We start from the raw sequence: 13,496 nt of genomic DNA, 5'->3' as shown, positions 1-13,496 counted from the left end.
ATCGCTGTCTTTATTGTTAGCAAGTTTATTCTTCCACAACAAATAGACTGAATTATTTGGGATTGGGACAATGGATAAAAACAACGTTATGATCCATTGATGACTTCATATTTTGAAAGAATCAAGCTGTGTGATCAGATTTACATTGTGTTGATCTTTAGTTCAGTACTTTGAAATCCGTAGGTTAACCTTCTGTACTGCGTAAGGGAATCAGGTGCACCATGACTGTTATTAACAAGATTTGAACTTGATTTGATTTTGTATTCATTGATATTTAGGGAGGAGTGTCTGCTATATAAACAGTCAAGTGTGTGGTTTGATAAATGCTACATATATACATGCTATACATATACACATCATGTATATAATATAAGGGAAGCCGTCTGTCTGCTACTGGGGAAAGATTAAACATGGTATAACATTTATATAAACTTTGAAGTATTTAAGAATTTACTTTATGTAAGTGAAAAAGATCTACTGTAGATTTAGGTAGAAAAATAATATTTAATAACCCAACCTAAATTGAGGAAAATATCCATGAGATCTGTATAATTTTGACAAGTAATTATTTTTATCCAACAGATCCTCCACAGGTGATACTGTTATAGACAATAAAACTGTGTTAGACATGCAAGCCGTAGATGTATATTATAGTAAGAAAATGGCAGATGACAGTCGAATACATCATATTTTAGAAGATGCCATGTTTAAACCACGAAAAACGGTAGGTTACATTATCTTTTAAAATTAAATGTCATATCCCTTCTCTGTCGTCGTTCTGTCCGCCTGTCTGTCAGTTAATATTTTTACATTTTCAACTTCTGAGGCTGGGGGCATTATAAAGTCAAATCAGCAAAGTTAGACATTTCAACCAAATTTGGTTGGTAGTTATTTCTAACATTTTAAATTGATTTGTCAATTCTTAGGGAATTCCATAGTAAATTTCATTTCAAGTTTTACTTCCTTCTTCCTATTTATAATAGCTGATAATGTCAATACTGGATTAGCTATTTAGTTATTGCTATATAACGTTTTTTTAAAATAATGCTAAAAACATAGTGATTTTCTGATTTAATTGTAAACAGGTAGGCTTATGTATTATATTAGTTGTATTTAGTTGTGTTTTTTAATGGGATACCTTATGGCAGCTTATAGAGAATGAGGTAGTTGTGCTTAAGAATGTATTGATTTTGAAGAGTATCATATGCTGGTGTGAATTTAATTGAAAAAGGATCATCTGACCAGAAATTTATTACTAATTGGTTTAGATATGTAAGGTGGATGATGGAAGAAGTACATTTCTAATGAGTGATTTCTTTCAAGTTGGGACATTTTAATTCAATGTCACCAGAAATCTTCTTTGCACCTTTGAATGACAACATGTATATCCTTTATTGACCCACACTTAATCAGTATATTTTCGTAACCCCTCTTCAGCTGTCCACAATTCTTATACACAACAGGTGTTTTGATTCAAATTTGTCCAATCATAAATTTTGGGGTTATCATCCTATAAATTTCAAATGTGTTTTCATATTTTAATATGTAAAGCCTGTAAACGCAATCGCAGAACATTTTGCTATGGCATTTTGTTAAGAAATTATTGGATTTTTCCTAACTTGCTAAGGAAGATCTATTGAAATTGATTTTAGAGACAGAACTGACGACTTTGCTGCTCTTGTCTAGGTTTAGGAATTTTCTTTGAAATTTGCTGGGTTTGATAGATTGCATTAGAGAGAAACCAGTTCCAAATTCTGCCATCTTTGTTAATTGTTATTGCTCCTGTTACCGATACCTTGTAAACACTACTGGTGGACATTATATTGTCATTACCTATACATAGCAACAGTAAGCACAATCAAATAATTCAGTATAGGTTGAATGACCTACAGTGTGTAAATGGTACAGAATATATACTGTGTCAAGCTATACATTTGTATGTCATATGTAATAAGTTTTTGTTAACAAATTGTTGTGCTAGAATTACAATAATAAACATTTACTTGTCAGTTAGTCATCTTGTCAACCAGCAGTCGAGTCTGAATTCTACAAGATATTTTGGGTAATATATCTACCCATGACCCTTTTTGTCAAAAATTAAATTAAAACAAGAAAATTACTGTAATAATTGTAGTTTATTGTGCACAAGGTAGATGTCTGTTTTACAGAGGACAATATATATATATTAATGTATAAGGTAGGGTAACTTGTACCTGTATTATTTGGGTATTTGTTTCATAAAAGGGAATAAATATTAAAATTATTATTCATTTCTGAAATGTCTCCAATGAATGTTGTCAGTGGTGGGTGTAATATGAGTAAATGTCAATATTATTTTTGTGGGGGTGGTAAAGGTCAACTATTTCAATAAGTACCCAGACAGGTATGTAGAAATTCAATATGAATGAAGTTGTAATACGTCATAACGTCATAAAAGCTTTATGAACAGGTTTTTTTTTCTTGGAAATATATTATGTACATATAATAGATATTTGATATATTGAATTGTCCTATTGGATTTTCTACGTATTTATACATGATCTAGATGTTCATATTTCAATATGTGTTATATTAGAAGTACAGAAATATTAGGATTTAAAATACAATGTACAGAGGCAGAAATGTGATAAATGAAAATTAATTACTTGTGACAATTGTATTGTCACTTTCTCCCCTTCGTCACTAAATACACACACCCAAGAAACCTTTACTGATCATAATCTTATCTAAGATCGACAGTTCGATATATAACCCCAGATAAATAAAACAAAGACTGTTTTTGGGTAGCAGAGTCAAAGCCACCTAACCAATTGACTAGACAGTTTAGTTAGATTGGCTGCATCCATACTCTGTTCCATAACAAAATAGATAATAAGTTTCTAGTAGAAAAGGCTACTCTAGAATCTACAGTGAGGTTTTAGTGCTGTAAGTGACACTTCAGGCAGGTATTTAGTGTTTATTATTTATCTAAGGAGGTTATGATCAGTGTTAAAATACTAACCTCAGTGTAGAATTGTACTTGTAGATGTTTTATATACAAGAGAAACTAGGATGAAATATTTTAAATAACAGCGTCTCTCTCAGTTTTAGTAATTCAGATTATTTTTTTATTAGAAAGATAACATTTCAATATGTGTGACATATTGCTAGGATTTTCCACTGTGGAAGGCACTATCCCGCATGAATGCCCTGCTGGTTTAGTGCCAATAGTATACCTTGTGGTAGTTTATATTCACTCACTCAGACAAGATTATAGTGCTTTCATTTTGAGACAACCTGTTACACTAGCTGTATGTATTGTAAAAGTTTATCTCTTCGATTCAATCATTCTGTGTTAAGTAATCAAGTAACTCAAGATGAACACATAATATCACAAGTGATAGATTTTTCAAGGCTTTTTGTTTGCTTTCAAAAGGATTCTCTTCACCATCTTTCCACATGGATTACTGTGAAGTCTGTGTTATAATTTAATATTCCCACGATGCGTCAGTCAATATCTCACACACACACACTGGAATAGATCTACTATAACTACAGCCACTCTAGCTTAGATATCATAACACTAAACATACAGGATAATTCTAGGATTTTTATCTGTTGAAAAAAGTTTCTCTGAATGCATTATTTGAAGAACAATTTTCAGTGGGCAGAATAAAACCTTCTACCATACAACAGAAATGAGTGCCAGTCTATAGAATGATTTTGCAGACACTTAAAACAGAAGATTTAATCAAATGTGATTGGATTCTGTGTATTTCAGCATTTGGTGTTCAGTAGTGAAACAGTTCGAAGCAATGTTTTATATTGAAAATACTTTCTACATGTTTTCAATTTGTGTTTTGTAAGGTTTTTAAGAATAGCTTTACTCAAGTGGATTTAAAACAGTTGGAATTGAGAACGGTTTATAAACCATGGAGAAAAATTTTATAATCAAATCTCTTTTCATTCCATATCTTTCAATTTATTCTGTTTCTATTTTTATGTTTTCTTATGATATTGGTTCTGTGTTCCTGTATGGTTTGTTTTGTCTTTGTTTTGTTTTACATTTATCCTGGATGGTCTAATTTAAATTCTATTTTTTGTGTTAGATTCAAAAGTAAAAGGGAAGGAATTCTAGTAGACTTAATGAGGATATAAATGTAGCTGTAATGTTAGGAATGTTTTTCTATTTTTAGTGGGTAAAAGAGAATCATTATCAGTTGTCAGAAGTTCATAATCATCCACCATTCCGACATAAAGAACGTTTTCAGTTACGAAGATTTATTAGTCAAGCATATCGTTTAAAATCTAGTCAACAACAAAATGGTGTGGCACATACTGTGATAGAAGCACCTAAACCTCCTAAAAACGTTAGTTTTAGTGAACTACCAACAACTACAGCTCAACCAATGCAAGGTTTGTGTTCAGTTACTTACATAATATAAAAAAAAGATATTCTTTTATTTTTGGAAGATTCATTCTTTGTTTTTATGCTATATCTTCTAGAGAAAGTTGCAATATTTTATTATATGCTTATGTAAACACTTTCAGGGGTGGATCCAGGAATTTTTGCAGAAGGGGGTTTGCCAGGTTCCTGAGAAAATGTATCCCCCACCCCCTCGGCTTGAAATTTTTTGAGAAATACATGGTCTCTATCATCATTTAATTTAATTATTGATGCATAGCATCTATATCATTATCCCGCGCTTTGAGTGCCCATCCTGTCGCACCATCTGACCATAAAGGATAAAGCAAATTATGACACTTTTCTCATAAAAAAGGTTGTCTTACAAAAGGTTGTTTTACAAAAAAAATTTTTTATGTAGCTGGGGCAGGGGGGGGAGGGGACCCCCCCAAACTCCCCCTCTGGATCAACCCCTGACTTTCTTAGAACTTATATGCCATGGTTCTTTATAGCTTTTGTCTGTCAACTTCTAACATTTTCAGTTTCTCAAAGCAATCTCAAAGGTATCGAAATTCAGAATTTTTCAATTCCCAATCACAGGACCATCCTCTTTTTTTATGAAATGTTGTGAATATGGTTGGATTTATTTAAAGCTTAAACAGATTGTTCAATTGTTCAATAACAATTGCAACAACTTTCACATAATTATTGCTCTTAGATATCCGAGTGTCTCCCGTACATAAACGGTAATTTTGCTTACATTTCGATAATTCTTGAGTCTGAATCTTGAGATTGATATTAAAGTATTACAATACAATCACTAGTATTACATTCAGAATCGTAGATTGAAAGTGGGCTAAATTTCAGCGGTTGACTGTCTTAATTTCATGCTAAAATCACATGATCTGAAACCCCTATTTTTAGAACACTACCCAGTATTTTGAGCATAACCAGCAATAAACCAATTTTCAAAGATCAGATAGAAAGCAGCACCTACCTCGATCATGGATTTCACTTAATTGGGTGCTTCTTTACCCTTTCAGGACTACAATCAATCAAGGCTTTCTCTGCCTTTTCATGTTTTAAGTCCAAATGAACAAAAAGCCTAGCAGACGTTAAGTTGGGTGAGATTTATAAGGGAGTAAACTCTATTTGGACAAAAATTAACTGGAGGCAGACCACCAAATATTCTTCTTTTGACAGGATGCAGACCACCAATTTCCTCCCCTTGGTAACCCCACCTACCCGAATTTTCCCTCTTTTTGCATGGCCATTTTCATTAACTTTTGGCCTAGAATCAATAAAAGTTATCATTTTCTGCCAGGTTTGGGTTTATATTCATGATTTAGAGGCAGAAGACTAGTGGAGTTCAAAGGTTATGGTGATATTGTTGGAAAATAGTTACACGATTACTAGTATGTTACTTCCAAATTGTGTTTCTCAAAATTTCCATAGTCATCCTCATAATGCAAGCTTTGAAGTAGGGCATTGTCAGATGTAACTCCATCTTTGGTAGAGAATGTTCAGCCCAGCAGAAATTTGGGAATAAGTTATATTAGAGCTAGGCAAACTGATAGAATTAACATTTTAGTCAATAAGAAAAGATTTTGTGTTCAACTTCTTCATGCAGACAAGCATATGTCAATTTCAATCAGATTTTAAGGGAGATAGTATTTGTATTATAATTTATCTTAGCATTGCCTATATTTTTAAATTCTTTATATTAATTTTCATTGAATATTTAAGAATTCATTTGTGGTCCACTATTGCCTAATAGTTCAAGATTTTGTCTTTAGACACAATTTTGAATTCATGTTTGATTTTGCTTTAAGAACATCTTTTGGGAGATCTTTTCATACTTCTTCAAAAAAGAAATTTATCTTAGCATTGCCTATATTTTTTAATTCTTTCTATTAATTTTCATTGAATATTTAAGAATTCATTTGTGGTCCACTATGGCCTAATAGTTCAGGATTTTGTCTTTAGACAAAATTTTGAATTCATGTTTGATTTTGCTTTAAGCACATCTTTTGGGAGATCTTTTCGAACTTCTTCCAAAAAAGAAATTTCTTTTCTGTTGGCAGGGGCAGTTAAAAGAACATACTTTGCAGATAATTAGACCTGCATCAATATATTTCAAATTTAGTTACAAGTAGGAAAGCAGTTTGATACCCTACATAGATAATGTGTATATGACTCTGAACCATTTTCCATGTTATCCTTAAATTCTTTTTTCTGTGAATTTTATGAGGCAATCTTAATACAAGTACTTAAAGAATGTTTTTTTTTTATATCCAGTCTAGTCTTGTTTTGTATATTTTTTGTGTTCAGATTTGTATCATTATTTAAGTATAATAATACTTATTTTTGATTTTTTTTACAAAATATTTATGGATCAACACCATTAAGTTTACTAATTATTGATGGACACAACTGACTAACCAAGTGATACAAAGTAAAAAACTATGTTGACAAAGATGATATCATCTTACATCATGTATTGTGACTAACAATGACAAATCTCATTAAAAAATCATTAGAGAAAATCTTATCAGACTCTCCACTATTTTAAGATGATTCTTTTTTCAGCTGAATACATGACCATTAATTTTTCACAAATCTTCAGTACCCGTAATCTAAGTATTTTATCAAAATAATATTTTTAAGCCATTGTGAATTGACAGAAGAATAATTACCAGGTTACAGAATGTACACCAGTTTAGTCTCCCATGCTATTACTGAAATAGTGCGCTGGTAGTACAGGAGTTATTCCCCTTTAGTGTTCAGATTTGAAACTTTATTATTTAGTGTTTAAAATGGGTATCTTGGTTTATCATTTCAGAAATCGAAGAGGAATGCCCTAATTCTCCTACAGAAAGTGATAAAAGTCATGTCAAATTCACCTTAGGTCTGTCAGAAATTACACCTGTAGATGCAATTAAAAGTGAGTATTAGTTTGTTTTAAATACAAATTATAATATTATTGTGTGCGTTTTATTATCTATAAAATTATTAAAACCCTAGGCTATATTGGACCACATTAAAGTTTCTGTATTCACGGACTCAAAGCGTTTGCGGCAGTCACATTTTCAAAATTTTCTCCTGACGAACCTCTCTCTGTGAACTGTAAACGATTGATTGGTTGATTAGGCTATATTAGATCACTTTGAAGTTGCTGTATTCACAGGCTGGAATAGCAGGAAAACGTGCATGCGGCCATCAAATTTTCCAGATTGTTTTGGGGGGTCCCTATACGGTAAGTCCCGCTCCTGGTGCCACCATCTGTAATCTGAAATTGTTTCGGGCTTTTCGGGTCCTCCCCCCCGCCCCCCCAACAGTCATCGAGCCCATACGCGTATGCATGCACAAGTCAATCTGATTAAAATACATATTATATTTCGTTTCGTTTTTTATGCTTTCAATGGCCTCTACTACATGAAGATCTGACCAGTTGTAGTGGAAAGTCGTGTCAGGGGTGATATTAGCGGCTTTTGTCACATCATCCAGAACGCAGGTTATATAACAACTCGTCCAGATCCTAGTGTAGTAAAGACTAGTAAAATAAAATTTTAAACTATAAAAAATGAAACAAAATTAGATCTGTGTTTTAATCAGTTTGTGCACAAGTCAAACAGTTATTTAAATCAATTGATTCTAACTTAAATTATGTTCATTTATGTGTCTTAAGCGAATAAAAAACGTCAGTACGATTTCAAAATCAAAGAGGCACTTTAATCAAATCATTCTAGAAAATGACTTACTAAAAAGACATTATGAGAAGGTTTAGAGTCTGCACACAGTCTGTACATCAGTATCTGGTGTGTCCACCGCGAGTGTCAATAACAACAGTACAGTGTCTGTACATGGAGTGGACCAGACGATTGATGAATGCCATTGGCACCTGGAACCACACTCTCAGTAAAGCCTGGTGCAATGCATTGTTATTAAGTCTCCTCTGAATTTCATCCCAAAGATGTTCAATCGGGTTTAAGTCCGGACTTAGGGCTGGCCAGTGCATAATGTTGACACCGTTCTGCTGTAGAAAGTCCCAATTAACTCTGGCAGTGTGGGCACGGGTGTTGTCATGCTGGAAAACGTTTTGATGACGTGCGAAATGTGGTATGACGTGGGGTCTGAGAGCTCGATCAAAGTAGCGCACTGCTGTGATGCCGCCTCCTCTCCCTGGACCAAGATTTTGGAACACCACAGGACCCACTCTCTGGTTCAGGCCGATTCCATCCCAAACCATTATGCTTGGACCTCCCCATGAGTCTCGTTCCATGACATATTGGTCAGAACAACGGTGGCCACGTCAACGCCATATTCTGGTTCTGCCATCTGCAGTTGATACGCAATACCGACTTTCATCTGTGAACAGAACAGTTCTCCATTGCCTGTGTTCTGGTGTTGTTGGGCAAACTGTAGACGTTCACTTCGATGGCGAGGGGGAGGATCAGTCCACGGTAAGATCTACAGAAGTGTGAATGATTCAACCAGGTATGGGTGCATTTTATAGGGCTGGTACATGAGTTACCGGTACATGAAAATCATGGAGAACACATTACCATCTCAGAAGTCGGGTTGCATTTTTGAGAACATTTCCTGGGTTCAAGTCTGTGTTTGGGAAGGAGAACTACAGTCTTTACCTTAAGATAGTAGGCCTACGTATTTTGTCTTCTGAGAGGTATGAAATGACCTTGCTCCTTGCGCCACAAACTTTGAGGACAGTAAGATAGATAAGGATGTGGTGTGTGGTTGACCGTTGCATACTCACATAGTGTAATTTTCTGGCTTTATTTCCATTTGTTTGCTCATGAATCGTTTGTATTTTATTTTTTGCAGGTCCCTCTCCACCCCCAGCCATAAAAGTACAACCACCACGTCCTGCACCACCAACAGAAACAGAAGTAGAGTGGTCATTGCCATGGAAACGACAGGTCACAAATGATCCCTTACCGTCTGCTGCATCATTAGACATGCCTGATGATGACAGGCCATTGTTTTCACCTCTGCCTTCTTGGGCTTGTAATCCATCTTATCATCATTTGAAAGATTCAGGGTCACCATATGTTTCACCAGAAACCACAATTACTGCTCCACCTCCCGTCAATAATCAGCCATCTGTGTTTGAAGTTTTTCAGACTGTGAATGACGATCAAAAAGATAAAACAGACAATATACCTCCTCCATGGAAAGAAAATAATGAAATAGAGCCAGTGACGGCTCTTCTTAGTAACGTTATGTCGGATAAAGCTAATCATAATTTGCATTCTTTTCATGATGATAAATGTATACCTTCTTCCCATTCTGTGATTATACCAAGTGATACTGATGACGATCTCCCAAAAAGTTCTAATCTTCCAGGCAGCACTTCCAATTTGGTTCCGAAACATTGGCAACCTATTGAAATGCAGTCCATTCCACGTAAACGTTCAATGTTAGAAGCTGAAGCTCTAATGGATGAATACGCATTTCAACAAGAAGTTTCAAATAGGGTACAGAAATGGTTAGAATCTAGTAATAGTGACGTTGAACCAGGAGATGTTAAGATGGAGGATGTAGAAGATGTAGAAGAAAATGAAGCAGAATCTGATAATGAAACAAGTTATCTATAATAGTGTTTTTAAAAATTCACCGATCTTGGCTGCTTCAACTATAGACTAGTTTCTCTTATTGTCTGCAATCTCACTGTGGTGAAAGTGGACATTAAATCAAGCTATTACACACAGTTTCTTTTCAATGGTTGCTATGCACAACAACCTATTTGTCATTTTGTGCTAAATAAAAGGAAAGAGAATTTATGTTAGCCTTAGAATTAATAAGCAGATTTATTTTAATATAAAGAATGTTGCAGAAATTTATGTGTAGAACCTCTGAAAGCCGACAACACTGGATTCCCAATATAATAATATCCTGAATCAGGATAATATCGCAGGTTGTGTTTTAAGGTTGGGGTGTTAAAGTAAAGTCTGTGTTTATGATATAATATAAAAGTCTGGCAAAAAATCAGGGCTATAGCTTAAGGGGTGTTTGTCATATAGAGTACTACAGAAGTGTACCCTGCCTACTTTTTTATATATTTTGTTTCAGTACCTGTCTCTCTGTAAATGTACTCAATAGGATGTTTACGATAATTGTGATGTGGCACTGTAGTAAAATGTCGCTGCCACAATGCCTACAATGTAAGTTTAGTAGAGGAAATAATCATGTATGTCATGGAGCTTCATGCAACCAGCACCATATTGCAGACTTTTGTGGGAAGTGTTCCATTAACAACAGGACTGATGTAAACTGTCAGTAAAGGAGGTGAAATGACAAGGGAAATATTAGTTTTGAGAAAGTGACAATGACATTGGACTAAAGATTTATTTAGTTTCCACGATTATCTATTAGTGCTTTGATTTATCACTATTTTATAACATCAAGTCTTGCAGTCATTCATAACTCTATAGAAATTACAACACTGGTGCATTTACCAAAATATACTTTTTCCATGAGTTGAGTACATATCTGTTTACTTCAGTGGTGCTCTATAGGATAACAACCCCTTCAGTCCTTGTATATATAACAGGAGAGTGATCAATCAAAGCATTATTTATTATAGTGATTTATCTTATAATATCTATAGCCAAAATAGATCAATTTATAGACATTTAAAATAGTAATTAATCAAATAATCTGATAATTTAAAATAAATTAGTAATTAATCAAATAATCTTATAATTTGAAATATCATGTCAGCTTGAATTTGAAATATCATGTCAACTCGAAATTTTGTTTAATTATCAACTATGTCAGCATCAAGAGAGATCAAATTTATTTTAATGTATATTTGTGTGTAAATTGATTAATAAATTATAGAATGTCAATTGTTTAAAAGTTAATATATATATTCATGCACGATGATATTCATTACTTTTTCATTCATTACTTTTTCGGTAGTAAAAATATAATGATATAAATAATGTTCTAAATGCTGAACAGTTAAGAGTATTGTGAATAAGACATATCTTACCAGTTTCCTTAGATTTGATGCTGACTAATTTTGATATGATTTTGAGTTCTTGGTATCTGACGATTTTTGCAGACTAAGTAATATAATATTATTAAACAAATGAAACTAATTGTGTACATATAGTTGTTTATAATTTTATTCATAATGATTATTATAATTGGAAAAGGATACAATGATTAATATATGTATTAAAGTATTAAATAATGTTATCAAAATATGTAAAGTACTAGTCTATATATAACACAGAACAGTTTAGTCAGTCTACAACAACGAACAATTACATATTTATTGCTAAGCAACTGTGAATTAAGTGCCTTAAAAGTTCCAGGCATGATGCTTTAAGATGAAAGAAGATTGTTTTTATACGTCCATATATGTAATTTGGTTGTATTTATTGAAAATCCGAACATTAATACTATTAATTGCATTCATGCAGCCGTCTAAACTCCCTTATCTTCCAAGATGTTAAAAGAGGAGGGTTTAATAACTGTATGAAATATTTAGTAAGAGTAGTATGGATTTCGGTATTATCATTTGTAATAGATTTCTACAATTCCTAGTTTTTTCTCTTCATAAGATCTACATGTGTATTTATGTTTCTATTCAATTTCTTAAAATTTAGTCCTTAAATTAAATTCAAAGGTCTAAAATGTAAAAAGATTGATTGTGTATGAAACGGGTAATGACATTAATAACTAAAATAGTTTGCGTTTATTCCTTTCTCAGGTCTAATTTGTTGTCTGCAGATTAAGCTTAATTTGAGTATGAGGTCTGATGCTTGCTTGCACATTTGATAACACCCATAAGGAATATGTGTAAAATTCTAGTAAACATCTAACAATAAATCTGACTTTAATATAGTGAAATGAAATATAAAATGTTTTAAGCAAAGAATATCATCTTTAATCATACTTGTACTTTTTATATTTTTCTTAAGGCTAGTTTTAGAAAATTGTGCTTCAATGTCTTTATGAATATTATTTTGTAAAGTTTTATCTAATGTCTTATATAACATTGATTTTATTCAATAACCTTTATCATGACATTTTTCTTGATCTCTAATATCATCACATTTGCATTAGCCACTTTTTATCAAATATCTGTATTATGACATTTTTTTTTCTATCTTGATGATTAAAATTAATATTTATTATAGTGGTTTTATTGAAAGATTTCTTGATATTTTTCAAATTTTAAGTTTATTTTGTTTACAATAAATGAATTAAATGCTACAATTCTTAATTGGGTTAATTAAAGATTGTTGTGAAATGTAGAATTTTGCGATCTTATCCGTTTTGCCATCTACTAGTAGGATCTTAAATAATTTGTCGCAGGGTATTAATGCAAGGTGGTGATTTTCATCATTATGTACTTTTGGCATTATGATAGGTAAAGAATGCTGTGTGACTGGTATAATAAAGTTCTAATCAGCATAATACGTGGGTTTATTACCTTAGGTGCAATTAGAATAATAAGTTTTTTACTTAATCAAATTAAAAAATAATTTCTTTTAAACAAATAAAAATCTACATGTACTTATTAGTATTTGAACAATTTACACTATGGTACTACTAGATATTTTATCAGTATAATGGATCATACAATAAAATTATGACTAGAACAATTCATCAGTGAGAACAAGTTTGTGATTATTTTATTTTTATCCTATTTATGTAAAAATATAAATGTGTACACATATGCTTTATACACAAAAATAAAAAAAATGAATAATTTATGTTTCATGTTTTGATGTTAATCAGGCCAAATAAAAAAAATAGTCTGCTTCTCAGATAATCCTGCTTCACTTAAAAAGGGTGCATGACCCGTATTATTTACCACACCCAAATCTTTTACCCTGATTACAGGAAGTAGCTCTATAAAAAATTTGAATGAATCCAGAAATGTGGCATAGGCTCAAGTATGCAACCCTGATAGATGTTATTGACAGTCATAAATGATACTGGATAAATCATATAATCCTATAAACAACATGATCAGGTAAATGTAGTGCCTTGCAATGTGATGCTTATGAAAAGTGATTTAGCCTTAAGAAAATAAAAACACAAAAAAAAACTTCCTCCCTCATCAGATTTTTGG

At 32.6% G+C, this 13,496-nt stretch overlaps 1 protein-coding gene across 1 annotated transcript in view; it reads left to right on the top strand.

Annotated features, from left to right (window-relative positions):
- LOC126815236 (probable Na(+)/H(+) antiporter nhx-9) overlaps positions 1 to 13,130 on the top strand; it is a 69,790-nt gene extending 56,660 nt beyond the window's left edge. The window contains exons 9-12 of the mRNA XM_050540796.2: positions 583 to 724; positions 4,176 to 4,395; positions 7,227 to 7,328; positions 9,227 to 13,130. Of these exons, the coding sequence (XP_050396753.1) occupies positions 583 to 724; positions 4,176 to 4,395; positions 7,227 to 7,328; positions 9,227 to 9,999 (1,237 nt within the window). The 3' untranslated portion in view covers positions 10,000 to 13,130. The remainder of the gene's footprint in view (positions 1 to 582; positions 725 to 4,175; positions 4,396 to 7,226; positions 7,329 to 9,226) is intronic.
- The last annotated feature ends 366 nt before the right edge of the window (positions 13,131 to 13,496 follow it).

Source organism: Patella vulgata, chromosome 3, assembly GCF_932274485.2.
Source record: "Patella vulgata chromosome 3, xgPatVulg1.2, whole genome shotgun sequence".
NCBI classification, from domain to species: Eukaryota; Metazoa; Mollusca; class Gastropoda; family Patellidae; genus Patella; species Patella vulgata.
The sequence above is the reverse complement of the archived record's forward strand: the minus strand, read 5'-3'. Positions and strand labels throughout refer to the sequence as shown.